The 26,914-nt window shown below is 36.3% G+C and overlaps 1 protein-coding gene and 34 non-coding genes across 37 annotated transcripts; all 35 read left to right on the top strand.

The window, feature by feature from the left end:
* The first annotated feature begins 1,392 nt into the window (after positions 1–1,392).
* Positions 1,393–16,307, top strand: LOC140044921 (arylsulfatase B-like). Of its 3 annotated transcripts, none has more exons than XM_072089620.1 (8): positions 1,393–1,479; positions 5,345–5,639; positions 6,047–6,233; positions 7,290–7,492; positions 8,074–8,281; positions 8,812–9,061; positions 9,953–10,122; positions 12,997–16,307. In XM_072089620.1, exons 2-8 carry the CDS (start codon positions 5,370–5,372, stop codon positions 13,272–13,274), a joined length of 1,566 nt encoding a protein of 521 aa, XP_071945721.1. In that variant the 5' UTR covers positions 1,393–1,479; positions 5,345–5,369; the 3' UTR covers positions 13,275–16,307. The 3 variants fall into 3 exon arrangements, with proteins under 3 accessions (XP_071945721.1, XP_071945720.1, XP_071945722.1); XM_072089619.1 differs by lacking the exon at positions 1,393–1,479 and adding an exon at positions 2,687–3,246; XM_072089621.1 differs by lacking the exon at positions 1,393–1,479 and adding an exon at positions 4,121–4,291.
* Positions 16,308–16,808: 501 nt separating this feature from the next.
* On the top strand, positions 16,809–16,890 carry Trnal-uag (transfer RNA leucine (anticodon UAG)). The gene has a single exon. It is a non-coding gene; the product is annotated as a tRNA-Leu (tRNA).
* A 286-nt stretch (positions 16,891–17,176) lies between these two features.
* Positions 17,177–17,258, top strand: Trnal-uag (transfer RNA leucine (anticodon UAG)). Its single transcript has one exon. It is a non-coding gene; the product is annotated as a tRNA-Leu (tRNA).
* A 275-nt stretch (positions 17,259–17,533) lies between these two features.
* Positions 17,534–17,615, top strand: Trnal-aag (transfer RNA leucine (anticodon AAG)). The gene has a single exon. It is a non-coding gene; the product is annotated as a tRNA-Leu (tRNA).
* A 286-nt stretch (positions 17,616–17,901) lies between these two features.
* Trnal-uag (transfer RNA leucine (anticodon UAG)) lies at positions 17,902–17,983 on the top strand. Its single transcript has one exon. It is a non-coding gene; the product is annotated as a tRNA-Leu (tRNA).
* A 285-nt stretch (positions 17,984–18,268) lies between these two features.
* Positions 18,269–18,350, top strand: Trnal-aag (transfer RNA leucine (anticodon AAG)). The gene has a single exon. It is a non-coding gene; the product is annotated as a tRNA-Leu (tRNA).
* Positions 18,351–18,820: 470 nt separating this feature from the next.
* Positions 18,821–18,902, top strand: Trnal-uag (transfer RNA leucine (anticodon UAG)). The gene has a single exon. It is a non-coding gene; the product is annotated as a tRNA-Leu (tRNA).
* A 102-nt stretch (positions 18,903–19,004) lies between these two features.
* Positions 19,005–19,086, top strand: Trnal-aag (transfer RNA leucine (anticodon AAG)). The gene has a single exon. It is a non-coding gene; the product is annotated as a tRNA-Leu (tRNA).
* Positions 19,087–19,188: 102 nt separating this feature from the next.
* Positions 19,189–19,270, top strand: Trnal-uag (transfer RNA leucine (anticodon UAG)). The gene has a single exon. It is a non-coding gene; the product is annotated as a tRNA-Leu (tRNA).
* Positions 19,271–19,372: 102 nt separating this feature from the next.
* On the top strand, positions 19,373–19,454 carry Trnal-uag (transfer RNA leucine (anticodon UAG)). Its single transcript has one exon. It is a non-coding gene; the product is annotated as a tRNA-Leu (tRNA).
* Positions 19,455–19,556: 102 nt separating this feature from the next.
* Trnal-uag (transfer RNA leucine (anticodon UAG)) lies at positions 19,557–19,638 on the top strand. The gene has a single exon. It is a non-coding gene; the product is annotated as a tRNA-Leu (tRNA).
* Positions 19,639–19,740: 102 nt separating this feature from the next.
* Positions 19,741–19,822, top strand: Trnal-uag (transfer RNA leucine (anticodon UAG)). The gene has a single exon. It is a non-coding gene; the product is annotated as a tRNA-Leu (tRNA).
* A 286-nt stretch (positions 19,823–20,108) lies between these two features.
* On the top strand, positions 20,109–20,190 carry Trnal-uag (transfer RNA leucine (anticodon UAG)). The gene has a single exon. It is a non-coding gene; the product is annotated as a tRNA-Leu (tRNA).
* Positions 20,191–20,292: 102 nt separating this feature from the next.
* On the top strand, positions 20,293–20,374 carry Trnal-aag (transfer RNA leucine (anticodon AAG)). Its single transcript has one exon. It is a non-coding gene; the product is annotated as a tRNA-Leu (tRNA).
* A 102-nt stretch (positions 20,375–20,476) lies between these two features.
* On the top strand, positions 20,477–20,558 carry Trnal-uag (transfer RNA leucine (anticodon UAG)). Its single transcript has one exon. It is a non-coding gene; the product is annotated as a tRNA-Leu (tRNA).
* Positions 20,559–20,660: 102 nt separating this feature from the next.
* On the top strand, positions 20,661–20,742 carry Trnal-aag (transfer RNA leucine (anticodon AAG)). Its single transcript has one exon. It is a non-coding gene; the product is annotated as a tRNA-Leu (tRNA).
* A 754-nt stretch (positions 20,743–21,496) lies between these two features.
* Trnal-aag (transfer RNA leucine (anticodon AAG)) lies at positions 21,497–21,578 on the top strand. The gene has a single exon. It is a non-coding gene; the product is annotated as a tRNA-Leu (tRNA).
* Positions 21,579–21,863: 285 nt separating this feature from the next.
* On the top strand, positions 21,864–21,945 carry Trnal-uag (transfer RNA leucine (anticodon UAG)). Its single transcript has one exon. It is a non-coding gene; the product is annotated as a tRNA-Leu (tRNA).
* Positions 21,946–22,047: 102 nt separating this feature from the next.
* On the top strand, positions 22,048–22,129 carry Trnal-uag (transfer RNA leucine (anticodon UAG)). The gene has a single exon. It is a non-coding gene; the product is annotated as a tRNA-Leu (tRNA).
* A 102-nt stretch (positions 22,130–22,231) lies between these two features.
* Positions 22,232–22,313, top strand: Trnal-aag (transfer RNA leucine (anticodon AAG)). The gene has a single exon. It is a non-coding gene; the product is annotated as a tRNA-Leu (tRNA).
* Positions 22,314–22,901: 588 nt separating this feature from the next.
* Trnal-aag (transfer RNA leucine (anticodon AAG)) lies at positions 22,902–22,983 on the top strand. The gene has a single exon. It is a non-coding gene; the product is annotated as a tRNA-Leu (tRNA).
* A 102-nt stretch (positions 22,984–23,085) lies between these two features.
* Trnal-uag (transfer RNA leucine (anticodon UAG)) lies at positions 23,086–23,167 on the top strand. Its single transcript has one exon. It is a non-coding gene; the product is annotated as a tRNA-Leu (tRNA).
* A 102-nt stretch (positions 23,168–23,269) lies between these two features.
* Positions 23,270–23,351, top strand: Trnal-uag (transfer RNA leucine (anticodon UAG)). The gene has a single exon. It is a non-coding gene; the product is annotated as a tRNA-Leu (tRNA).
* A 102-nt stretch (positions 23,352–23,453) lies between these two features.
* Trnal-uag (transfer RNA leucine (anticodon UAG)) lies at positions 23,454–23,535 on the top strand. Its single transcript has one exon. It is a non-coding gene; the product is annotated as a tRNA-Leu (tRNA).
* A 102-nt stretch (positions 23,536–23,637) lies between these two features.
* On the top strand, positions 23,638–23,719 carry Trnal-uag (transfer RNA leucine (anticodon UAG)). Its single transcript has one exon. It is a non-coding gene; the product is annotated as a tRNA-Leu (tRNA).
* A 102-nt stretch (positions 23,720–23,821) lies between these two features.
* Trnal-aag (transfer RNA leucine (anticodon AAG)) lies at positions 23,822–23,903 on the top strand. The gene has a single exon. It is a non-coding gene; the product is annotated as a tRNA-Leu (tRNA).
* A 60-nt stretch (positions 23,904–23,963) lies between these two features.
* Trnal-aag (transfer RNA leucine (anticodon AAG)) lies at positions 23,964–24,045 on the top strand. The gene has a single exon. It is a non-coding gene; the product is annotated as a tRNA-Leu (tRNA).
* A 102-nt stretch (positions 24,046–24,147) lies between these two features.
* Trnal-uag (transfer RNA leucine (anticodon UAG)) lies at positions 24,148–24,229 on the top strand. The gene has a single exon. It is a non-coding gene; the product is annotated as a tRNA-Leu (tRNA).
* Positions 24,230–24,327: 98 nt separating this feature from the next.
* Positions 24,328–24,409, top strand: Trnal-aag (transfer RNA leucine (anticodon AAG)). The gene has a single exon. It is a non-coding gene; the product is annotated as a tRNA-Leu (tRNA).
* A 102-nt stretch (positions 24,410–24,511) lies between these two features.
* Positions 24,512–24,593, top strand: Trnal-uag (transfer RNA leucine (anticodon UAG)). The gene has a single exon. It is a non-coding gene; the product is annotated as a tRNA-Leu (tRNA).
* Positions 24,594–24,695: 102 nt separating this feature from the next.
* Trnal-aag (transfer RNA leucine (anticodon AAG)) lies at positions 24,696–24,777 on the top strand. The gene has a single exon. It is a non-coding gene; the product is annotated as a tRNA-Leu (tRNA).
* A 588-nt stretch (positions 24,778–25,365) lies between these two features.
* On the top strand, positions 25,366–25,447 carry Trnal-uag (transfer RNA leucine (anticodon UAG)). Its single transcript is given in 2 exon segments — positions 25,366–25,403; positions 25,413–25,447. It is a non-coding gene; the product is annotated as a tRNA-Leu (tRNA).
* Positions 25,448–25,703: 256 nt separating this feature from the next.
* Positions 25,704–25,785, top strand: Trnal-aag (transfer RNA leucine (anticodon AAG)). The gene has a single exon. It is a non-coding gene; the product is annotated as a tRNA-Leu (tRNA).
* A 286-nt stretch (positions 25,786–26,071) lies between these two features.
* Positions 26,072–26,153, top strand: Trnal-aag (transfer RNA leucine (anticodon AAG)). Its single transcript has one exon. It is a non-coding gene; the product is annotated as a tRNA-Leu (tRNA).
* A 653-nt stretch (positions 26,154–26,806) lies between these two features.
* On the top strand, positions 26,807–26,888 carry Trnal-uag (transfer RNA leucine (anticodon UAG)). The gene has a single exon. It is a non-coding gene; the product is annotated as a tRNA-Leu (tRNA).
* Positions 26,889–26,914: the final 26 nt, after the last annotated feature.

Genomic DNA, 26,914 nt, shown 5'->3' on the forward strand with positions numbered 1-26,914 from the left:
TGTGTTATTAAAAATAATTAAAATCGCATATTCAACAACAATCATTAAAAAGGGTGATATCTTTAACAATTAAAAAAATATTTTTTATATTTTAGAAACTTTAATCATAATATTAGGCCTATATCATAAAAATATTTTGTGTTTTGGGCCTACTAATTTGGAGCTTCACGTCACGTCTATATTATTATTTTATTTTATTAAAACATATTTAGGCAGGATAATATAATTCAGAAAAAAAAAACATTTCTGTTTTTCAATATGGTCCTGAAATGTAACAACTTTAAAAAAACACATAAAAAATTCAAAAAAATATATATATATAAGCCTAACATGACAATCAGTGAATATAGCACGTTAATAATAATACGTGTGTAAATACAATTTTTTTTAAGAAATGCTTTTCATAATTAATTTTAAAACTATTTACAGACAAACTATCTTGAATTTTTACAGGGATCTTATTTGAAGCTTTTGCTCCTGTAATCTTTAGCGATCCGTTCATTAATAAGCAATTTGGCCTAGGTGGTATAACAACAAATGATGATGCAGTTGAACAGATGAGATAAGTAGTATCGCCTGAAAATTATCATTATTCTCCCTCACCCAAGCTCTTTTTTTTTTGCAAATGTTGACACCTGCTAAACTACTAATAGTACCTCTTTTCACACATCTTATAATTCTTTATCTCTCTTCTTAAGTCAAGAACTTTACGTTCGTATGTACACATCTTCTTACATTATAGCTAGTATGGTTATTCTTCCCATGCACCATATGGTCCATAGATACAAAAGGCTCTTCTCCTATCAGTGCCTCACAAGTCACCATGGACGCACGCAGATTAGGCCTACTATCGGTGATCACCATAACCCCACTCTAATAATTTGTTAAATATGTATTTAGCCTCAAAGCAGCTGCATCTTGTTTAATCCTCATTTTTATAATCATAATGATGATCTGACATCAATCGAGTAATTAATCGTACTATTTAATCAAATTCTTATTTGAAATCCCTTTTCTCTATTATTTTGTATTATGTTTTAATAATTTCTATATCATGTCATGTTCGAATATTGGATGGGCCTAAAGCAGTTAAAAATAAATAAATAATTAAATAATAATAATAGGCCTCAATCCCATCCAATTGAGGTTTTTTGTTTATTGACTTTATGGTTAATTTGATCTGAATTGTGCTATCAAGTTATGACAATATGTATCAGAGTACTATCCGACACGTCCGTTTGGGAAGGGATCGCACATACTACGGAATAATTAAGCTTGTGGCGTATTTGGCGTTTCATGAATTTAAAATGGGCTCACCACCAGCCGCTGAGTGGGTAGTGAACTCGTGTTCTCTTTGAGCTAGCCTAGCTTGACCCCTAATCTATTATATAATATAGGCCTAGAATAGATTAAGGTGGGGTTGTAGCAAGAAGCCAATGTTGTGTTAACCTTTAAACACACTGTCTAGGCCTAGTCTAGGTACGCTACAAAACATTTTGGGGTTTTAGTAGGCCTAGGCCCTAGACCCTAGCTAGACTACTAGGCTAGGCGGATCAGGTGCCGTTTTCGGCCACCTCGACTTATATGGACTATACCATTATTATGATAGGGGTGTGGTATATTATGTTTTATGTAGAGAAGGGTGTCTATTAATGGGAAGACAATACAATTGTTCTGTTATGTAACCTACAGTACAAACTACAAGGAACAATACAGAACATCAAAAACTAGCATGTTAAAAAGGCATGTTATTATTAGGTAGGCCTACTGTGTTAGGGAATGCCAAGATTTTGTAACAATATTACTATATTAACTAAAGATATTTTATATAAAACAAATTTTATAGACAAATTTAATGAAGAACCATCTACTAACTGGATAAAGCCATTTAGGAAAAATAATAAACAAGTTGATCATAACGAGTGGTTTTTAAAGGCCCAAAGCAAAACGAAATTCCATGCAAAACAACGTTAACGGAATATACTATGTATAAAGGAACCAAACCTTGAACAATATTTGTTAGATAAAACTAATTTTAAGAGTATCAATTTAAAATTTATAGCAAGATCAAACTCTCTAGATCTTGAGGGTCGTAGAAAATCCTGGTCAAATCATGACACAGGATTATGTAAGATGTGTAGTACAAACGAAAAAGAAACAGTAAACCATTTTTTATTTAAATGTCCTTCATTAAACTCTGTTAGACAATAATTAAGTATGTACCGGGATAATTTTAATTGTGGACCTCAGTTAAAACACCACTTTATGCTAGACAATTTATTCACTGAAAATGAAACATTAGGAAAAATCTTTGATTTTTATTGTAAAACATATTTAATGAAAGCATGGGTTACTAGATCTACAATTTTATCCGCATTACCTCTCTCAACTAATTGATTAATATAGTAAACAAGTTACAGACATCTCTATGAGGATGTGTCTGTAAGTTTTATTTATTAGGCCTATCCTGTATTTTTGTTGTTCTGTTTTTATTTTTGTAGTTATATATTGTACAATTTACATATTATGTATTTTCATACAGATCTAATTAATTACATTTTGTTTTGATGTTATGTATTAGTATTTAGAACTTTGTGGCTTATGTTATTTGTAATTTTGTCTGTAAATTGGATGCACCATTAACTGATAAATGTGTGACACCGATATAAAGGTGATTCCTATGAATAAATAAATAAATAAAAACTATATAAGTAGGTATACTTACTTATTATATATAAAAACTAAACTAAACACTACAGTATAATCAAAATTAAAGCATATTAAATACTAGGCCTATGTTATTCCTATCTAGATTTAAACACTTTAAATTTTTGTACAATCGGATTCGAAATTAGAAAATCTTAAATACTACAATACAATCGGAATTAAAACATCCTAAATACTACATTACAATCGGTTAAATTACCTAAACTCTATAATGTTGTGAAATATGTACGAATGTTGGCAAATGCATTCTAATCGGCCCAATCCTATCGGTAGATAAATCATATTTTTTATTTTCTTGAACTAAACATAAATAAAACGAAAGAAATAAGGATTGATTTTCGAAAACATAATTGGTCTGACAGTATACATTAATTAAAGTAAAGGAAGTAGAGATTGTTAACAATTATTGATAAGTATCTGGCAGTAGTGTTTGACTAAAGCTAAATGGGTGGACATGTTGATCGTAGTTAAGAGGTTAAATAATAGGCTGTACTGCTTGAGGAAACTCGGTTCTTTGGGGTAAAGCAGGATATTTGTACTATAGAATGTTTATGTTTTACTAATCAGTGATGTTCTATTTGGGCATATTGTATATTGGGCTAGGAATATCAGTAAGGGAATGTAAGGGGGATAAAGACCGAATTGAGAAGGTGGTGGGTAGAGCGTGGAAAGTAATTGGTTTGTCTAGTATGCAAATGCTTGACTCGTTCTACAGCGAACAGCTTGCCGATGTATTCCATGCTATATTGGAAGACACCAATCATCCTCTTCATGGCGACATTATCAGCTCCGTTTTACATTCGCTATTATAACGTTTTGATGCAAACGTTGTTCAATTAAAACATGTATTTCTACACAGAAACGTTTAAAAACGTGTTTAAAACATTTTAGAAAGACCAAACCTAAAAACATGCAATGTCAAACGCTGTGTTTTCTGGGAACAAAATGGTACAGATTCACTGACAAAATTATAATGTTTATTGTTTTACATACCTAATAATCAGTATGTGATAAATGTACTACTGTCATCTTTATTAAATGTACTACTGTGTTATCGTTAGGTAAATTATATTTTTTATTTGTAACTGGAATAAAAACTTTCTTTATATACTTTCTGTATCTATAAATCTGTAAAAATTATATAGAAATAAAGAGCTATAATATACTGCATTAACTTGAAAACTGAAATTAATTCTACAGCATGCAGGGCGTAGTTGTTTTCCCTTTGTTGCTGAAACAACAAGAAAAACAAAAGGAGCAGTATTTTAACACATTAACACACTCAATTAATAAATGGGACACCCCTATTTTCCCATCTTTTTATAATGGTATAGTCCATACAAGTCGAGGTGGCCGAAAACGGCACCTGATCCGGCTAGGCTACTGCTAGTAGGCCCTACGTACGGTTCTCCAAGACAAGACTCCCTTTCGATCCTTCCCCTTTCCTGCCTGGCTGGCTGGTGCCTACCGGTCCCAGCTAGCCAGGCTAGCCTAAGTCTAGGGGCCTAGGCTAGGTCTAGGCCCTAGCTTGGCTAATACAATCCATACACTAAATAAAACAAGGGTCTGTTTCTGCTGCATACCATTTATTTATAGTAAAAATACTCTAGACTACGCTAGCTAGGTAGCCCTAATTTAATTAATATGTATATGTCATACTGTTTAGTTTTAGTTTAGTTAGGCCTCCTACAGGCTACTACTGACCTACCTACAGAACAGTGAGTGTTACACTCTAGGCTAGGCATGTATTTCCACTAAATTTGTAAGTTAGTAACCATTTATTATTTAAATCATGTTACCTCACTGTATAAACTACGCAATGTCCTCCGTTGTTGTGTACCGCCATGGCCGGATCTACAAATACCATGCCGGGCCGCTATAAAAACAGTCTTTAGTCAACCGTATCGAATGATCTCGTCATTAAAGTTGTAATTAATTACACTTATTCTTTGAACAGAATGACCGTAAATCACGGTTTGGCTCAGTGAGTAAAACGCAGTGGCCATTGATATCAATGCTTAGTGCATTCGAGTTCAATCTGCGAAATGTGTAATTATTAAAGCTAAAAATCACAACTAGACCACAATGTAATTACAAAACAAACAAAAGTCTTTCTAAATCTGAATGTCCTGTTTGTTCCTTTTTAATTTTCCCGAAATATTTGTACCCTATCAGATTATTTTCTTCTTTTGTTGGCTATAGATTATCCATCTATGTGTAAAAAGCTTACAGAAAATCAAATTATATTTGGTATATATAGGTATTTTTTATTGGCAACAGAAAAGGGTACCCAAAGTACGGTAGCAATTTATAAATGCCATATTTTATCCACAAATTTGGTGGGGGAAATACGGTATACAAAATGCGGTATAATTTTTATGAGCACCATTTCCGCTGCCAAAAATATATGGTTATATACCGTACTGTATACGGTATTAAAAAAATAGCGTATTAAATACGGTATTTACTTTGCAGCAGAAACAGGGCCTTGGAGATCATTAGTATAGATAATGAACAAGGGGACCCTTGCAGAACTCAACTCAATAGGTATCTTGCATTGCACAAAATCAATACTGTATTCATTATTATAACATTTTTTTATGTAATTTTGTTTTAGGAGCACTGCTGGAATAAAAGCCAGAATGATGGAAGTATGTTTGAGATTACCTAATGAGATGAAATACTTAGTTTTCCTATTTTTGGCATTAAGTTGTCATGTGACTGCAAAACCACCTAATATTGTATTTATATTGGCTGATGACTATGGTTACCATGACATTGGTTACCATCAGTCTGCCATCAAAACTCCCGTACTGGATAAACTTGCTGCTGAAGGGATAAAGCTTGAAAATTATTACGTCCAACCGATTTGCTCGCCAACGCGGAGTCAACTTATGACAGGCAAATATCAGGTTTGTTTTAATCTTTTAGTGGTTTTGTACATTTTGACGGCAATTAAATAATAATAATGTTCAATTTATATAGTGCAAAATGCAGTGTTATGTGTCTAAACGTACAGTAGGTCATCCTTTTGTTTAATTGTTGGAAATGTTCCAGGCAGAATTAGCAAATGTCTCAAAACCCCCTTTTTTTTTTATTACTTTTGAATAAAACAGGAAAATAAATGTAGGTCATATATGGCTAATATTTTACAACTACTGTACTATGAATTGTTATAAATTAATGTTGTTATCCGAGAAGAGTGAGATTGCTTTATTGCTATTCCCTGTAATGACACCTTACCATGAAAGTGTACCGAGAGGATATTTCACAATTTACTTGATTAAATTTACTGACATCATAACATTTTTGACTATAGATTCATACAGGTTTACAACACAGTATTATATGGTGTCCACAAACAAGTTGTATTCCTGATAATGATGTTACCATGGCACAAGGATTGAAGTCTCTTGGATATGCAACACATCTTGTTGGTAAATGGCATATTGGATTCTCAAGCAAAAAGTGCTGGCCAACAAGAAAAGGTTTTGACTCATTTTATGGTATGTGAATCCACTAGTTGGTTGACATCTTTAATAGTCTGTGGCACTAAGGGCCTGTTCGTAGGGGTTGAAAATACCAGCTTATTCCCGATTTCTGTTCGCGTGGCCCAATTAACTTTTGCCTCAGGCTACAAAAAATTCGAGGTAAAATGTTCACCAAATTTGCAGGTTATTTCAGCGATAATCCAATTATACTCGGCCTTCGAGGATAATAAATCTCCGATAGAGGCAATGTGTCAAATTTTGACAAACGTTCGCTGCCTAGGCCCGTCATTTCTCCTACGAAGCTCTTCCATACACGCTTCGAGAGCGATCGTCAGCTGGTGCTGTCCTTGTTGGTGTAGACCGCTTAGTAGGCCTCTGGTCGGGGAGCCGCTGGTCGGTGGTGTTTCCGTCGTGTAACATTGGGCTCAAATTCTTCGTCAATGAGTAAAATAATGGTCGTCAGGAGAAGGCATATTTCGGCAGGATTATCGGCGTTAAGAGGCATAAGGTTTGTCGCAAGGATAAGCAGTGTAAAAGGTAGCAAGTAATTGAATATTGTAAAGAAAGATCGCGAGTAAAAAATATACAACACGAAACTAGCGTGCGAAAATGGGGTCGTAGGTTGTAAAGACAACTGACCTTAAAACGTAATTTCCGGTTTGTGATTCGTCGATTAAGCATTTAAGCGGTTAAATATTTCAAGTACGAACAACGCTCAATTTATAACCCGAGGCATGGGTGAAATTAAGCGCTTATTTTAACCACCGTACGAACACGACCTAAGAATTGCTGCTGCACGCAATTACTCTAATTTATAACACACCTGATTGTATCCTTGCAATTTGATTGCTTAATTATGTGACATGTCATTCATCATTAGCACAACCTAATGGAAAAGTGATGTCTAATGGTGATAATGCGCTCTAAGCTTTTTGTAAATATTTTGAAATATTCTCACTATCCAACTCATAAACATTATTTATATATTAACAGTATATCATGACTAAACATGGATTAAATTTCACTACTTCTTCTACAACAATAATAATGAGGGCCTTAATTAATTGATAGGGTATCTGACTGGTCAAGCCGATTATTACACTCACGTACAAGAGGGCGTATCCATGCCTGGATTTGACGTACCTGACGATTGGCATTACGGAGTTGACTTGCGAGATAACGATAAACCAATCAAATCATTAAATGGTACTTATGGTACTTTCATCTGGAATGACAAAGCTCATGATGTTATTATGAACCATAATACTTCAAAGGTAAATACGGAGTGGAAGACAGCAGAAATTTATACCAAAGGTTAATCTGTACAATACAGTACGCAGTAATACACCATTCAGTTCATTGTTGCAAATTGTTCAAGTTTATTTTCTTTCAAAAGAAAAGATTGTTTACATTGACTACCTGTTATAGTGGCCAAATCTAGCATAATTATGCTATCTAGCATAATTTTGACCCACCTAGCATAAATGCTAGGTATAGTTTTAGTTAATTCTAGCATAATATGGCATACTTCTGAAAAATCAATTCTGAAGCATATTTCCCATAATCTAACATTTTTTCTAAAAAAATCTAGCATAATTGTAACCAAAACTCTGGCATAATTTGGCCAAAAACCTGCGTTTTCCTTTTGTAGTACATCCAGGACAACATATTGAAATACCACCCTCTGATACAATGTTTTTGTAACATTTTGACCATAATAGTGCCTAGCATAACCTGGCATAATTTTGTGCTGCCACCTAACATAATTTTGTTTTCATCGCTGGCCACCCTGACCTTTTTTAATCAGAATTAATTTGTTAAATTTCTTATGAATACAATACACTTATTTAAATAGCCGTTGTTCTTGTATATGGCCCTTCAAGCAGTGCATGCTCCATTGCAAGTACCTGAGCATTATAAAAAGCCATATGAATACATCAAAGACAGTAACAGAAGCACATATGCAGGCATGGTAGCTTCCATGGATGAGGCTGTTGGAAATTTAACACAATCATTAAAAAACAAAGGGTTATGGGATAATACTATTATTGTATTCTCAACAGGTATGTAACCAGCTGTTTGTTTTTATATATTAACTTTAATTCAAATAAAATTTCAATTTGGATTGAACTAAAAGAGATCATTAATTATATGCATACTCTTGAATTACTGTATTGTAATGGTTATTTGCCAGCATTTTAAAATTAAAACTAAATTTGTTTTTAATTTTTTAACAGAAATACACCTTTTACTGTAGCTTAGTTCTCTAGAGATAGTCAATTGACTTTTTTGAGCAATGTCAAAATCAGTCCAACCATAATTTCAAAAATGTACATTGTTGTTATAATATTATGTTCATTTTGTGTAATTAAAATGCAGTAAAAACTATCTATACAAAATAACTTGATTTATCCATTAACCTTTAAAGTCAAGGTAGATATGTACCATTTCATGTCTAAAGTAATTAACCATTTTATTGCTTAGATTGATGTATAAGAACTATTTTACATGCCCAAGCTCGTTCAATGACCCTTCCATTATAATATTTACTGCAAGCTCATATACCTTTAAACCTGTATTGTAAATCTGACAGATAACGGAGGTGAAATTCACCTAGGTGGTAACAATTGGCCTCTTAGAGGTTGGAAGCATTCATTATGGGAAGGAGGAATACATGGTGTTGGTTTTGTAAGTGGTCCTTTGATACCAAAATCAGTTCAGGGAAGTGTATACAATGGTCTGATGCATGTTAGTGACTGGTTCCCAACTCTAGTTCAAGGTGTAGCTGGTGGTGACCTTCATGACCTCAAGCTTGATGGACATGACATGTGGACAAGTATTTGGTAAATATGTTTTCTAAAAATGTTATGGTCTATAGTATATATATAAAACTGTGTTCACACACTAGAGTTAAGCCTGCATATGAGTTATTGCATTGGTAAAAATAACCATGCAGGCTACAGAAGTCCAATCCGAACATGCAACCTCATCGTTTTTAATTTCCCAGTTAAAGTTTGTTAAAACTATGTTAAAAAACTAAATTATCATATTGCGAACAATGACCAAATTTATTGATGGTCTTGGATAAAGTTATCTTGGTTACAAGTACAGTGTGAACAAGGCTTTAGTTGGTATTTAACTCTGAAAGAGTGTATAAACACAGCTTTAACTCACCGTACACCACTCAAAATGAGTGGTGTAAGAGGCTGCTGGGCCGGTCGTGGCCATCTAGTAGCCTCCCTCGTCTTCTGAAATTGTCTTTTAAATAGTATGGTAGTGTCAACTTCTACTGTACTGGCAGGGACAGCATTCCATGAATTTTTGACTCGTTGGGTAAAAAACATTTGTATATTATTGTGAAGTGAACTATTAGGTGACCGGTAGACAATACCAATAATGGCTTTCCGACGCTCCTTTAAGTGGATTTCAGCCCAAACAGAATTGGTGAAATCCTGTGAAATATCACCTAAATCTGTTGCAACAATAGATTCCTTAACATAAAGTAAGTTCCCACCACCTCGCCCATCTTTAGGTACTTTAGATGCTTTAATGATTGAAACAAATTCAATTAAATACAGTAATACATTTATTCAAAATTTATCAATTACATTTAGAAAAAAGTTTCTTATTCCCTATATCATCAACATAACTAAAATGAGCAATTTATCTGTGTTTAGAAATGTATTCACGTAATGTGTGACAAATAGATTGTTTTTACTCCTTTATAATAATAGTAATGGAACAGATTCACCAAGAAAAGAAATACTTCATAACATTGATCCTCTTCAGCCTCGGCCATTTCCTAATAAGATGACAGGATCTCAACATACATCAGCAATGTTTGATACCACTATTAGAGCTGCTATCAGAGTTGGTGACTGGAAATTACTTACTGGTGATCCAGGTTTGTTAATTTAATAATATTAATAATAAGTAAAATTTTGAATGAGGGTACGTTTATTGTAAATACATAATATAAAAATAACGCTTAAAAGAGAACGACGTTTCGACTCCATCATGGGGTCATTATCAAGTCCAATGAATAAAATATAAAACAACAACTAATTAAGTAGCACAAGCCAAGGGTCAAAGTTTAAATAACAAAAGACCTATTGTCTAACATCCTGTCAAATGAAAAGCTTAGCTTTTACAGAGTCACTTTGTTTATTCAGACTAGGTTTTAATTGTCTGATATACAAGTAAAATTATAAGGTTAACTAGATTTGAACTCGTCACTACGGACGAGTTAGGTTATCCGCAGAGCAAACGCCACGTGCACGTCATACGTTAGAATATTGCGCAGAGAAAACCATTATGCCATTGAAAAAATGTTAGTGCGCTCTCTATTTTACGTCACGTCTAAGTATACACAGTATACACTATATATTGTATACGTACTACATACAGTGAAGAATATGTGAAAATAAGTGGCCCAAGTTATTGACGCTTTTGGACATGATGACGTCATCACAATTTAAAAAACGGTATATCATGCGAAAGATAATTGATTGGCATAGACAATATAAAAAAATGGGGAGAAATGGAATTAGGATAAGTGGAGATGCGCTCTATTAAATGTGATGAGCTATGACGAAAGAGACAAAAATCCTATATTTTATATTTGAGTGGCCATACGATGACGTCACTATGTCCTGTTAGCCATATCGATGCATGATTCGATATCTGCAACTCATCAACTTCCAGAATGTGTAATTTAAAAAAAGTTCACCTCGTAGTTTACAATCTATGACTGTTTTTAAAAAGGCATAATTTTCATGAATTTTTGAACTTTTTCATCAAAAACGCGCGCAAATTGTTCAATTCTACGTGCTCGTATGAGGTGATTTTAAGTCGAAATTGTTTGAAAGTTGGTAAATTTACTAAAAAAGATAGGAAAAACAAAAATCAAGCAAAAAAAAGATGTTTTTGCGCTACGTGCGCACGCGCGCGTAAAAAAATTGCGCACGCGTGGGAATTTCTGAAATGCTCAAAATGACCTGAAACGCGTAGAAAGTTGATTAGAAAATGAATTTTCGCATTTTGAAATTTTAAACGCGCGTGCGCGCGTAACTTTTTGGAAAACTGCCATTTTAAATCCATAGAAAGTTAGCGCATGATATAAATTACACTTTTGCCAAGTTTCAATTAAAATTGCTTTTTGGTTTTCAATCTATGTTAAATACGCAAAATTCACAAAATCGCGCGTAACTAACGCTGCGCGACTCTAAAGTCAAAAAACGAAACGTCCTGCACATCTACAGCTACAGGTCAATCTTATGAAAAAGTTACACAATCTTCTGTTTGCCAGAATTAGAGATACGCTGCCAACAAAATTCAGGGAAAGAAAGAAGAATAACATAGAAAAAAAAAAAAAAAAAAAAAAAAAAAAAAAAGATCCTGACAATAACAAGGGGTTATCCGCCAAGAGCGGATAACCAATAAAATGTTTGATTTTTGTATTTAGCATATTTAAAATGTTTATGAACTGCGAGTGATAGTAGATACGCAACTGGATAAATACAGCAGATTCCCAATATTTTGAGTGATCTACTTACCGTCTTCTAATAAATGAACAATTTCTCCCGATTGTTTTGGAGATAATAGACAAAATAACATTCATATAATAAAATAAATTTACTATTTTAGTCTCTTTTGGTTACCAAAATGGAAAAATATGTTGGTGACACGTTTTGAAAAGCACAAGGGTGCAGGTCAAGTCGGCCTTAAACTGTCTTGGCAAAAGTCAGCCCCACGTCAAGTCGGCCCTGAGTGAAGTCGACCTAATAAAGTATGGAATGCAAAAAGTGCTAATAGTTAATATCAAAATGGCAGGATTTAGGCCTAATAACAAAATAAAACACAACCAGGGGCCGGTGGTATTTACTTACTTGAAAAAAGGTATAATTTAAAGCAAAAAAGTAATCAAATTTGCTGCCAGCCAATGAGTTTTTGGTTGAATTTAACTTTTTTTTTATTTTATATAAGTGAAAACATTTTTTAGGCCTATTAAAGCAAGTTGTTTTTATTTTCTATGGAAGTAATTAACTTTATTAAACTACAAAATGACCTATTCAAAGTCTGATTTAATTAATCTTCATTTTTCAGGTTTAGCCCAATAATATAATAATAGGCCCCATGCCTTTAATAAAGAAAAAGTGAAATTATTCTTATTATTTTTGTTGTTAAAGTATTAGGCCTAGACCTATTGTCATTTATATAAATATTATTCATTAAAAAGTTATTCCTGTGTAAAAAAAATGTGAAGAAATATTTAATATTATTTTATCAATTCGCTTTGTTTGCACTTTTTGAGTTCCATACTTTATTGGAGGCCGAGTTGATCGATTATTTTTTGGCTGAGTTGACATGAGGCCGACTTGACTTGGTTCCGAGTTGCCTCTGGACCGACTTGACTGGCTGAGAATGTTTAGGGCCGACTTGGATAGAATTATTTTTAAAGTACTATAGATTCTGCTGTATGTTTGCATTATTGTTTCTGCCTGTATGGTTTGGCCAAATTTTTGTTTAAATCTTCTTCTTGAACCTAGTAGCATCACAGCATAGACTTTTTTATATTAGTCCACAATTCAAATTTTTGCCTGGAAAGCTCAAACATTATACATATGAAACTCCATGTGTGCGAAAATATTGATCTTTTTTCCATTATTAAGTTGAAATTCAGTTTAGAACCTAGACTACATTCACTAATAAAATAATTGTTTGTGTGTAATTAAAAGGTTGCTATTTCTATTAAAAAGCATTAATTATTATTTTGCAGGTAATTCAAGTTGGATAGCACCACCAGAGTCCAATATAAAGGCACCTGTACCAACCGACCCCAAAGGAAAATTCTTATGGCTATTCAACATTAAGGATGATCCGAATGAATATAATGATTTATCTGCCCTCAGACCCGACATAGTCTATCAACTAACAGAACGCCTTGCATTTTATGCAAATTCATCATTGCCTGTTTTTTTTCCACCACCTGATGTTAGATCTAATCCAGCACTTCACGATGATATGTGGAGCGATTGGATTTATGATAAAGAGTAAATTTATAAAATTCATATTTTGAGAAAAAGCAATCATAGTAAACTTACAGTTACTAGTATGGTTTCTTTGAAATTTCAGATCATGCATCATTTTTGTTTAAAGGCCAGGTGCGGGCAAACATTTCTATTTATCATACTTTCTAATAATTATCAATTTATAATTTCACATATGTTTCATAATTGTGGGATTGAGTGGGGAGTTCAAATTACACAGTAATAGTTTGTATATAGAGAGGTACAGTATTTTGAAACATAACAGTGTGGTAAAAAATATGAGATGACTAAATATAGCTAAATATAACTCGAATTTTACGTTTCTGGTGTTTCTATGCAACTGAAGATTTTTATTTCCGTGGTATAGCGAAAATTATTAACTGTATACCCACTATTTTTTTCACTTTCTAGGGAGTCACCGGACATGTTATTACATTAGGTTAAACTACCTAACTACTGAAAACAAGTCTGGTTTTTATACCAGAATTTTGCCAAATTTTATATTTGACCATATTAAGAGAAATTCATGTTTTTTTCGTTGTCATTTATGTTACACTTATTTGTTTTATGTACATTTGGCCAGATATTATATTTAAAATTCATGCCTCTGTACCTGAGCTTTAAATCTCACAATATTATATTCTATATTGAAGGGTTAGTGTTACCTGAAGGTTTTGCAATTTCTTTCAGGCTGCTTTTATTTGTCTATATTGGTTTCTCAATTGAGATCCAGCAACTGATACCCACTGTCATTGTAATTTTTTCAATTAATAGCCTTTGGATTTATTTGTAATAGATAGATATTTTTATATATTTTATAATGCAATTAAGAAATTAAGTATATGATTTTTCTTGGTACCGTCTGAAAACTGGTCTTCCACTAGATGACTTTATGCGCATATGAATATGTATGTATGTATTCAGGCTTTAGATACAGTTTGCAATTTATTGTTATAACGATTTTGTGACACACCGAATCAGTAGTACTAGTTGGCTGATGTGTATTATTTGCCTCCCACCAATAATGTTATTCCCTGATTTTAAACATTTTTGAAAATCATCAGGAAGAATATAGGATTGTTGCAATAGACTGTCAAATAAGAAAGTTGCTCATCACATTCCAATTTCATTGTCGTATATTTTTATTTATGTGAAAATTACTGGTGATTCAGATACAATAAAATTGATAACAAGGATATTGCATGTTCTTATGGTCATTTGTTTTTGTTTTGTTTGGTGGGTTCGTCCACTTTTTTTTCAATTCGCTGTTATAAATGTATTATCTTACTTGAATCTTACTTGAATCTTCGGGCTCTTGATTAAGGCAAATGCCTTTTAAACGCCCTCCATTTCTTCTGTATTTACCTAGAATTGGTAGCAAAATTTATCTCCCATTGCTCTGTCTTTGTTTAGTTGATCCTTGAATGCATTTATGTTTTCTGCTTGTACTGTAGTGTGGTATAGATTGTTACGATTCTACATGAAAAGGAGTGGCTTCTGATTTTCAGTCGGGCTCTTGGCTTTCTTAATTTGAATTGATGGCCCCTTGTTCTACTGTCCTCTCTAAAGTCAAAAAAGGTTTCGGCTTCAATATCATCCAAGCCCTTGATAATTTTAAACACTTGTATAATGTCCGCTCTCCTTCTTCTGTAATTCAGTGTAGGTAATCCAAGCTCTTTTAATCTCTGATCGTAAGATTTATCTCTTAACTTTTTGACAATTTTAGTGGCCCTACGCTGCACTCTTTCAAGCTTATCCAAATCACCTTTTAGGAGAGGGTACCATATACAGCTTGCGTATTCCAGATGAGGTCGAATTATACTTTTATAAAGGGGCAGGAACATATCCTTATCCATGTAAGCAAAAGATCGCCTTACCAATCCAATGAGTCTATTTGCTTTATTTACAGCTTCATTTCTCATATATATATGAGAAAAGAAATGTGCTGCATAGGCAGGATCATGTATAAAAATAAAACGGACAAAGTTTTATTCTGCCTCAAAATTAAATGTATTATTTGAGGCAGAAACAAGAACTCTGTCTGTTTTATTTTTATTATATATATGAATATTTGTGCAATGAAATACTTTCTTTCATTTGTATGCTACACAAAGATTCTTACAATGTTAAAAGTACAGTAGTTGAAACACATGCATATTTATGTAAGATGACAAGATGATTGATTTCAATAATAATTTTTGAATTTAATTAAAATGTATCATTGCAAAAAATAGGTGATTTACAAATAATTATTCTTTTGTTCTGGTACCAGGCATCAGTCATTTCGATGGCGTGGGTTTGAATCCCACCACTGCCAATATTTTTATGGGCTCATATAAACATACAAATGATGATAAAATTATAAAACTCATGACAAACCAAAACCATTTTTTGCTTTGTGTAAATAAATAAATGAATGAATTTTTATGATTGATCATAAAAGTAGAATTCATATCAATGGCAAACTTTTTGTGGATAAAAAATGTACAGTGTTGTACACAAAGTTACGCGCGCACGCGCATTTAAAATTTCAAAATGCGCATTTAAAATTTCAAAATGCGCAAAATTAATTTCTAATCAACTTTCTACGCGAATCATGACATTTTAACAATGTCAAAATTACCACGCACGCGCTTTTTTAAAGCCGATTTTCCACTAGGCAAATTTGTTCGCGCGAATCCAACGTTTCGAAGAGGAAAAAATCGCCAACTCTCTACATGTAAATAGCTGCGACGTTCATGTATTATATGGACTTTAGTAATTATACAATACAGTGGTTTAAAAGCTACCTTTCTGAAAGATCCCAATTCACAAATGTCAATGATATGTTATCTGAACGTACGGTCATCAAATGCGGGGTGCCCCAGGGTTCAATCGTCGGCCCTTTGGCTTTCCTTATAATTATATATAAATGATATGCCACATGTTGTTAACAAGTGTAAACTTAGTATGTATGCAGACGACACTATTGTGTATTATGCATCAGAAAATGAAAAGTATCAAACAATAAATATGACCTTATTAGCTGAAGAATAACAAACGAAGTCTTAACATCTTAAAATCAGAATTTATGCTAATAGGATCAAGTCAGAAACTCTCCAAAATTGAAAACAAGGAACGTTCTGTCCACATGCTACAGTAAACTTCTTGGTGTAAATTGATGAAACGCTAAGCTGGAAATACCAAGTTGAAGCGCTGGTTTTAAGCACCAATCATTTCGATGGCGTGGGTTAAAATCCCACAGCTGCCAATATTCATTTACCGGATCACTTGGCCTACATAACGTAATAATGATATAATGTAAATATTCATGAGAAATACCGAAACCATTTTTCTAACTAATTGGGACAACATTCAAGGTAGCGTAGACGAGCGGTCTAAGGCGCTGGTCTTAGGCACAAGTCATTTCGATGGCGTGGGTTCGAATCCCACCGCTGCCATGTTCTTTTTACCGGCTCATTCATAACGAACAAATGATATAATGTAAAAATTCATTAGAAATACCGAAACCATTTTTCTAAATAAATTTACCAAATTGCAAGGTAGCGTGGCCGAGCGGTCTAAGGCGCTGGTTTTAGGCACCAGTCATTTCGATGGCGTGGGTTCGAATCCCACCGCTGCCAATATTCTTTTACCGGCTTATTACCTAACGTACAAATGATATATTGTAAAATTTCATAAGAAATACCTCAACCATTTGTCTAACTAAATGTGACAACATTCAAGGTAGCGTGGCCGAGCGGTCTAAGGCGGTGATTTAAGGCACCAGTCATTTCGATGGTGTGGGTTCGAATCACACCGCAGCCAATATTCTTTTACCGGCTCACTACATAACGTACAAATGATATAATGTAAAAAATCATTAGAAATACAGAAACCATTTTTCTAACTAAATTTACCAACATTTAAGGTAGCGTGGCCGACCGGTCTAAGGCGCTGGTTTTAGGCACCAGTCATTTCGATGGCGTGGGTTCGAATCCCACCGCTGCCAATATTCTCTTACAGGCTCATTACCTAACGTACAAATGATATATTGTAAAATTTCATGAGAATTACCTAAACCATTTTCTAACAAAATTCAAGGTAGCGTGGCTGAGCGGTCTAAGGCGCTGGTTTAAGGCACCAGTCATTTCGATGGAGTGGGTTCGTATCACACCGCTGCCAAAATTCTTTTACCGGCTCACCACATAACGTACAAATGATATAATGTAAAAAGTCATTAGCAATACCGAAACCTTTTTTCTAACTAAATGTGACAACATTCAAGGTAGCGTGGCCGAGCGGTCTAAGGCGCTGGTTTAAGGCACCAGTCATTTCGATGGCGTGGGTTCGAATCCCACCGCTGCCAATATTCTTTTACCGGCTAACTACATAACGTACAAATGATATAATGTAAAAATTCATTAGAAATACCGAAACCTTTTTTGTAAATAAATGTGACAACATTCAAGGTAGCGTGGCCGAGCGGTCTAAGGCGCTGGCTTAAGGCACCAGTCATTTCGATGGCGTGTGTTCGAATCCCACCGCTGCCAATATTCTTTTACCGGCTAACTACATAACGTACAAATGATATAATGTAAAAATTCATTAGAAATACCGAAACCATTTTTCTAACTAAATGTGACAACATTCAAGGTAGCGTGGCCGAGCGGTCTAAGGCGTTGGTTTTAGGCACCAGTCATTTCGATGGCGTGGGTTCGAATCCCACAGCTGCCAATATTCTTTTACCGGCTAACTACATAACGTACAAATGATATAATGTAAAAATTCATTAGAAATACCGAAACATTTTTTCTAAATAAATGTGACAACATTCAAGGTAGCGTGGCCGAGCGGTCTAAGGCGCTGGTTAAAGGCACCAGTCATTTCAATGGCGTAGGTTCGAATCCCACCGCTGCCAATATGGTTTTACCAGCTCAAACATAACGTACAAATGATATAATGTAAAAATTCATTAGAAATACCGAAACCTTTTTTCTAACTAAATGTGACAACATTCAAGGTAGCATGGCCGAGCGGTCTAAGGCGCTGGTTTAAGGCACCAGTCATTTCGATGGCGTGGGTTCGAATCCCACCGCTGCCAATATTCTTTGACCGGCTAACTACATAACGTACAAATGATATAATGTAAAAATTCATTAGAAATACCGAAATATTTTTTCTAAATAAATGTGACAACATTCAAGGTAGCGTGGCCGAGCGGTCTAAGGCGCTGGCTTAAGGCACCAGTCATTTCGATGGCGTGTGTTCGAATCCCACCGCTGCCAATATTCTTTTACCGGCTAACTACATAACGTAAAAATGATATAATGTAAAAATTCATTAGAAATACCGAAACCATTTTTCTAACTAAATTTGCCAACATTTAAGGTAGCGTGGACGAGCGGTCTAAGGCGCTGGTTTTAGGGACCAGTCATTTCGATGGCGTGGGTTCGAATCCCACCGCTGCCAATATTCTTTTACCGGCTCACTACATAACGTACAAATGATATAATGTCAAAAATCATGAGAATTACCGAAACCATTTTTCTAACTAAATTTACCAACATTTAAGGTAGCGTGGCCGAGCGGTCAAAGGCGTTGGTTTTAGGCACCAGTCATTTCGATGGCGTGGGTTCGAATCCCACCGCTGCCAATATTCTTTTACCGGCTAACTACATAACGTACAAATGATATAATGTAAAAATTCATTAGAAATACCGTAACCTTTTTTCTAAATAAATGTGACAACATTCGAGGTAGCGTGGCCGAGCGGTCTAAGGCGCTGGTTTAAGACACCAGTCATTTCGATGGCGTGGGTTCGAATCCCACCGCTGCCAATTTGGTTTTACCGGCTAACTACATAACGTACAAATGATATAATGTAAAAATTCATTAGAAATACCGAAACCATTTTTCTAACTAAATTTACCAACATTTAAGGTAGCGTGGCCGAGCGGTCTAAGGCGCTGGTTTTAGGGACCAGTCATTTCGATGGCGTGGGTTCGAATCCCACCGCTGCCAATATTCTTTTACCGGCTCACTACATAACGTACAAATAATATAATGTAAAAAATCATGAGAATTACCGAAACCATTTTTCTAACTAAATTTACCAACATTTAAGGTAGCGTGGCCGAGCGGTCAAAGGCGTTGGTTTTAGGCACCAGTCATTTCGATGGCGTGGGTTCGAATCCCACCGCTGCCAATATTCTTTTACCGGCTAACTACATAACGTACAAATGATATAATGTAAAAATTCATTAGAAATACCGTAACCTTTTTTCTAAATAAATGTGACAACATTCGAGGTAGCGTGGCCGAGCGGTCTAAGGCGCTGGTTTTAGGCACCAGTCATTTCGATGGCGTGGGTTCGAATCCCACCGCTGCCAATTTGGTTTTACCGGCTAACTACATAACGTACAAATGATATAATGTAAAAATTCATTAGAAATACCGAAACCTTTTTTCTAAATAAATGTGACAACATTCAAGGTAGCGTGGCCGAGCGGTCTAAGGCGTTGGTTTTAGGCACCAGTCATTTCGATGGCGTGGGTTCGAATCCCACCGCTGCCAATATTCTTTTACCGGCTAACTTCATAACGTACAAATGATATAATGTAAAAATTCATTAGAAATACCGAAACCTTTTTTCTAAATAAATCTGACAACATTCAAGGTAACGTGGCCGAGCGGTCTAAGCCGCTGGTTTAAGGTACCAGTCATTTCGATGGCGTGGGTTCGAATCCCACCGCTGCCAATAGGGTTTTACCGGCTCAAAACATAACGTACAAATGATATAATGTAAAAATTCATTAGAAATACCGAAACCTTTTTTCTAAATAAATGTGACAACATTCAAGGTAGCGTGGCCGAGCGGTTTAAGGCGTTGGTTTTAGGCACCAGTCATTTCGATGGCGTGGGTTCGAATCCCACCGCTGCCAATATTCTTTTACCGGCTAACTTCATAACGTACAAATGATATAATGTAAAAATTCATTAGAAATACCGAAACCTTTTTTCTAAATAAATGTGACAACATTCAAGGTAACGTGGCCGAGCGGTCTAAGGCGCTGGTTTAAGGTACCAGTCATTTCGATGGCGTGGGTTCGAATCCCACCGCTGCCAATAGGGTTTTACCGGCTCAAAACATAACGTACAAATGATATAATGTAAAAATTCATTAGAAATACCGAAACCTTTTTTCTAAATAAATGTGACAACATTCAAGGTAGCGTGGCCGAGCGGTTTAAGGCGTTGGTTTTAGGCACCAGTCATTTCGATGGCGTGGGTTCGAATCCCACCGCTGCCAATATTCTTTTACCGGCTAACTACATAACGTACAAATGATATAATGTAAAAATTCATTAGAAATACCGAAACCTTTTTTCTAAATAAATGTGACAACATTCAAGGTAGCGTGGCCGAGCGGTCTAAGGCGCTGGTTTAAGGCACCAGTCGTTTCAATGGCGTAGGTTCGAATCCCACCGCTGCCAATATGGTTTTACCAGCTCAAAACATAACGTACAAATGATATAATGTAAAAATTCATTAGAAATACCGAAACCTTTTTTCTAAATAAATGTGACAACATGCAAGGTAGCGTGGCCGAGCGGTCTAAGGCGCTGGTTTAAGGCGTAGGTTCGAATCCCACCGCTGCCAATATGGTTTTACCAGCTCAAAACATAACGTACAAATGATATAATGTAAAAATTCATTAGAAATACCGAAATAATAATAATAATAATACCACATTTATATAGCGCCCTTTTCATGAGTAATCATGCTCAAAGGCGCTTTACAAGGATTATTACCCCAGTATTTTTTGGGATCAAACACGTATGGAAACATACTCCCATAATGCAGCCGGTAACCAGCGCAAAGTTGTGTCTAGATCTAACTGGGTACCCATTTATACACCTGGGTGGAGAGAGGCAACGTAAGTAAAGTATCTTGCCTACGGATACAAGCAATGCGGCGAGAGTTGGATTCGAACCTAGGTCTGACGATCGGTAGTCCAACGTCCAACACACTGCGCCACACGAAACCTTTTTTCTAAATAAATGTGACAACATGCAAGGTAGCGTGGCCGAGCGGTTTTAGGCAGCAGTCATTTCGATGGCGTGGGTTCGAATCCCACCGCTGCCAATAGGGTTTTACCGGCTCAAAACATAACGTACAAATTATATAATGTAAAAATTCATTAGAAATACCGAAACCATTTTTCTAAATAAATTTACCAACATTCGAGGTAGCGTGGCCGAGCGGTCTAAGGCGCTGGTTTAAGGCACCAGTCATTTCGATGGCGTGGGTTCGAATCCCACCGCTGCCAATTTGGTTTTACCGGCTAACTACATAACGTACAAATGATATAATGTAAAAATTCATTAGAAATACCGAAACCATTTTTCTAACTAAATTTACCAACATTTAAGGTAGCGTGGCCGAGCGGTCTAAGGCGCTGGTTTTAGGGACCAGTCATTTCGATGGCGTGGGTTCGAATCCCACCGCTGCAATATTCTTTTACCGGCTCACTACATAACGTACAAATAATATAATGTAAAAAATCATGAGAATTACCGAAACCATTTTTCTAACTAAATTTACCAACATTTAAGGTAGCGTGGCCGAGCGGTCAAAGGCGTTGGTTTTAGGCACCAGTCATTTCGATGGCGTGGGTTCGAATCCCACCGCTGCCAATATTCGTTTACCGGCTAACTACATAACGTACAAATGATATAATGTAAAAATTCATTAGAAATACCGTAACCTTTTTTCTAAATAAATGTGACAACATTCGAGGTAGCGTGGCCGAGCGGTCTAAGGCGCTGGTTTTAGGCACCAGTCATTTCGATGGCGTGGGTTCGAATCCCACCGCTGCCAATATTCTTTTACCGGCTAACTACATAACGTACAAATGATATAATGTAAAAATTCATTAGAAATACCGAAACCTTTTTTCTAAATAAATGTGACAACATTCAAGGTAGCGTGGCCGAGCGGTCTAAGGCGCTGGTTTAAGGCACCAGTCGTTTCAATGGCGTAGGTTCGAATCCCACCGCTGCCAATATGGTTTTACCAGCTCAAAACATAACGTACAAATGATATAATGTAAAAATTCATTAGAAATACCGAAATAATAATAATAATAATACCACATTTATATAGCGCCCTTTTCATGAGTAATCTTGCTCAAAGGCGCTTTACAAGGATTATTACCCCAGTATTTTTTGGGATCAAACACGTATGGAAACATACTCCCATAATGCAGCCGGTAACCAGCGCAAAGTTGTGTCTAGATCTAACTGGGTACCCATTTATACACCTGGGTGGAGAGAGGCAACGTAAGTAAAGTATCTTGCCTACGGATACAAGCAATGCGGCGAGAGTTGGATTCGAACCTAGGTCTGACGATCGGTAGTCCAACGTCCAACACACTGCGCCACACGAAACCTTTTTTCTAAATAAATGTGACAACATGCAAGGTAGCGTGGCCGAGCGGTTTTAGGCAGCAGTCATTTCGATGGCGTGGGTTCGAATCCCACCGCTGCCAATAGGGTTTTACCGGCTCAAAACATAACGTACAAATGATATAATGTAAAAATTCATTAGAAATACCGAAACCATTTTTCTAAATAAATTTACCAACATTCGAGGTAGCGTGGCCGAGCGGTCTAAGGCGCTGGTTTAAGGCACCAGTCATTTCGATGGCGTGGGTTCGAATCCCACCGCTGCCAATTTGGTTTTACCGGCTAACTACATAACGTACAAATGATATAATGTAAAAATTCATTAGAAATACCGAAACCATTTTTCTAACTAAATTTACCAACATTTAAGGTAGCGTGGCCGAGCGGTCTAAGGCGCTGGTTTTAGGGACCAGTCATTTCGATGGCGTGGGTTCGAATCCCACCGCTGCCAATATTCTTTTACCGGCTCACTACATAACGTACAAATAATATAATGTAAAAAATCATGAGAATTACCGAAACCATTTTTCTAACTAAATTTACCAACATTTAAGGTAGCGTGGCCGAGCGGTCAAAGGCGTTGGTTTTAGGCACCAGTCATTTCGATGGCGTGGGTTCGAATCCCACCGCTGCCAATATTCTTTTACCGGCTAACTACATAACGTACAAATGATATAATGTAAAAATTCATTAGAAATACCGTAACCTTTTTTCTAAATAAATGTGACAACATTCGAGGTAGCGTGGCCGAGCGGTCTAAGGCGCTGGTTTTAGGCACCAGTCATTTCGATGGCGTGGGTTCGAATCCCACCGCTGCCAATTTGGTTTTACCGGCTAACTACATAACGTACAAATGATATAATGTAAAAATTCATTAGAAATACCGAAACCTTTTTTCTAAATAAATGTGACAACATTCAAGGTAGCGTGGCCGAGCGGTCTAAGGCGTTGGTTTTAGGCACCAGTCATTTCGATGGCGTGGGTTCGAATCCCACCGCTGCCAATATTTTTTTACCGGCTAACTTCATAACGTACAAATGATATAATGTAAAAATTCATTAGAAATACCGAAACCTTTTTTCTAAATAAATGTGACAACATTCAAGGTAACGTGGCCGAGCGGTCTAAGGCGCTGGTTTAAGGTACCAGTCATTTCAATGGCGTAGGTTCGAATCCCACCGCTGCCAATATGGTTTTACCAGCTCAAAACATAACGTACAATTCTAAATAAATGTGACAACATGCAAGGTAGCGTGGCCGAGCGGTCTAAGGCGCTGGTTTAAGGCACCAGTCATTTCGATGGCGTGGGTTCGAATCCCACCGCTGCCAATAGGGTTTTACCGGCTCAAAACATAACGTACAAATGATATAATGTAAAAATTCATTAGAAATACCGAAACCTTTTTTCTAAATAAATGTGACAACATTCAAGGTAGCGTGGCCGAGTGGTTTAAGGCGTTGGTTTTAGGCACCAGTCATTTCGATGGCGTGGGTTCGAATCCCACCGCTGCCAATATTCTTTTACCGGCTTCATAACGTACAAATGATATAATGTAAAAATTCATTAGAAATACCAAAACCTTTTTCCTAAATAAATATGACAACATTTAAGGTAGCGTGGCCGAGCGGTCTAAGGCACTGGTTTAAGGCACCAGTCAGATCAATGGCGTAGGTTCGAATCCCACCGCTGCCAATATGGTTTTACCAGCTCAAAACATAACGTACAAATGATATAATGTAAAAATTCATTAGAAATACCGAAACCTTTTTTCTAAATATATGTGACAACATGCAAGGTAGCGTGGCCGAGCGGTCTAAGGCGTTGGTTTTAGGCACCAGTCATTTCGATGGCGTGGGTTCGAATCCCACCGCTGCCAATATTCTTTTACCGGCTAACTACATAACGTACAAATGATATAATGTAAAAATTCATTAGAAATACCGAAACCTTTTTTCTAAATAAATGTGACAACATTCAAGGTAGCGTGGCCGAGCGGTCTAAGGCGCTGGTTTAAGGCACCAGTCGTTTCAATGGCGTAGGTTCGAATCCCACCGCTGCCAATATGGTTTTACCAGCTCAAAACATAACGTACAAATGATATAATGTAAAATTTCATTAGAAATACCGAAATAATAATAATAATAATACCACATTTATATAGCGCCCTTTTCATGAGTAATCATGCTCAAAGGCGCTTTACAAGGATTATTACCCCAGTATTTTTTGGGATCAAACACGTATGGAAACATACTCCCATAATGCAGCCGGTAACCAGCGCAAAGTTGTGTCTAGATCTAACTGGGTACCCATTTATACACCTGGGTGGAGAGAGGCAACGTAAGTAAAGTATCTTGCCTACGGATACAAGCAATGCGGCGAGAGTTGGATTCGAACCTAGGTCTGACGATCGGTAGTCCAACGTCCAACACACTGCGCCACACGAAACCTTTTTTCTAAATAAATGTGACAACATGCAAGGTAGCGTGGCCGAGCGGTTTTAGGCAGCAGTCATTTCGATGGCGTGGGTTCGAATCCCACCGCTGCCAATAGGGTTTTACCGGCTCAAAACATAACGTACAAATGATATAATGTAAAAATTCATTAGAAATACCGAAACCATTTTTCTAAATAAATTTACCAACATTAAAGGTAGCGTGGCCGAGCGGTCTAAGGCGTTGGTTTTAGGCAGCAGTCATTTCGATGGCGTGGGTTCGAATCCCACCGCTGCCAATAGGGTTTTTAATGTAAAAAATAATTAGAATTACCGAAACCATTTTTCTAACTTAATTTACCAACATTTAAGGTAGCGTGGCCGAGCAGTCTAAGGCGTTGGTTTTAGGCACCAGTCATTTCGTTGGCGTGGGTTCGAATCCCACCGCTGCCAATATTCTTTTACCGGCTAACTACATAACGTACAAATGATATAATGTAAAAATTCATTAGAAATACCGAAACATTTTTTCCAAATAAATGTGACAACATTCAAGGTAGCGTGGCCGAGCGGTCTAAGGCGCTGGTTTAAGGCACCAGTCATTCCGATGGCGTGGGTTCGAATCCCACCGCTGCCAATATTCTTTTACCGGCTAACTACATAACGTACAAATGATATAATGTAAAAATTCATTAGAAATACCGAAACCATTTTTCTAACTAAATGTGACAACTTTCAAGGTAGCGTGGCCGAGCGGTCTAAGGCGTTGGTTTTAGGCACCAGTCATTTCGATGGCGTGGGTTCGAATCCCACAGCTGGCAATATTCTTTTACCGGCTAACTACATAACGTACAAATGATATAATGTAAAAATTCATTAGAAATACCGAAACATTTTTTCTAAATAAATGTGATAACATTCAAGGTAGCGTGGCCGAGCGGTCTAAGGCGCTGGTTTAAGGCACCAGTCATTTCAATGGCGTAGGTTCGAATCCCACCGCTGCCAATATGGTTTTACCAGCTCAAACATAACGTACAAATGATATAATGTAAAAATTCATTAGAAATACCGAAACCTTTTTTCTAAATAAATGTGACAACATTCAAGGTAGCGTGGACGAGCGGCCTAAGGCGCTGGTTTAAGGCACCAGTCATTTCGATGGCGTGGGTTCAAATCCCACCGCTGCCAATATTCTTTTACCGGCTAACTACATAACGTACAAATGATATAATGTACACATTCATTAGAAATACCGAAATATTTTTTCTAAATAAATGTGACAACATTCAAGGTAGCGTGGCCGAGCGGTCTAAGGCGCTGGCTTAAGGCACCAGTCATTTCGATGGCGTGTGTTCGAATCCCACCGCTGCCAATATTCTTTTACCGGCTAACTACATAACGTAAAAATGATATAATGTAAAAATTCATTAGAAATACCGAAACCATTTTTCTAACTAAATTTGCCAACATTTAAGGTAGCGTGGACGAGCGGTCTAAGGCGCTGGTTTTAGGGACCAGTCATTTCGATGGCGTGGGTTCGAATCCCACCGCTGCCAATATTCTTTTACCGGCTCACTACATAACGTACAAATGATATAATGTAAAAAATCATGAGAATTACCGAAACCATTTTTCTAACTAAATTTACCAACATTTAAGGTAGCGTGGCCGAGCGGTCAAAGGCGTTGGTTTTAGGCACCAGTCATATCGATGGCGTGGGTTCGAATCCCACCGCTGCCAATATTCTTTTACCGGCTAACTACATA

This window comes from Antedon mediterranea, chromosome 3 (genome assembly GCF_964355755.1).
Source record: "Antedon mediterranea chromosome 3, ecAntMedi1.1, whole genome shotgun sequence".
Lineage (NCBI taxonomy): Eukaryota > Metazoa > Echinodermata > Crinoidea > Comatulida > Antedonidae > Antedon > Antedon mediterranea.

Bases quoted from the DNA above. Each gene is read 5' to 3' on its own strand.
- LOC140044921 (XM_072089619.1), top strand. From the start codon at position 3,182: ATGTTGATCGTAGTTAAGAGGTTAAATAATAGGCTGTACTGCTTGAGG. The intron at 7,493-8,073 runs GTAAATACGGAG...TTATTTAAATAG, and splicing joins TGAACCATAATACTTCAAAG to CCGTTGTTCTTGTATATGGC. The intron at 9,062-9,952 runs GTAAATATGTTT...TTATAATAATAG, and splicing joins GACATGTGGACAAGTATTTG to TAATGGAACAGATTCACCAA.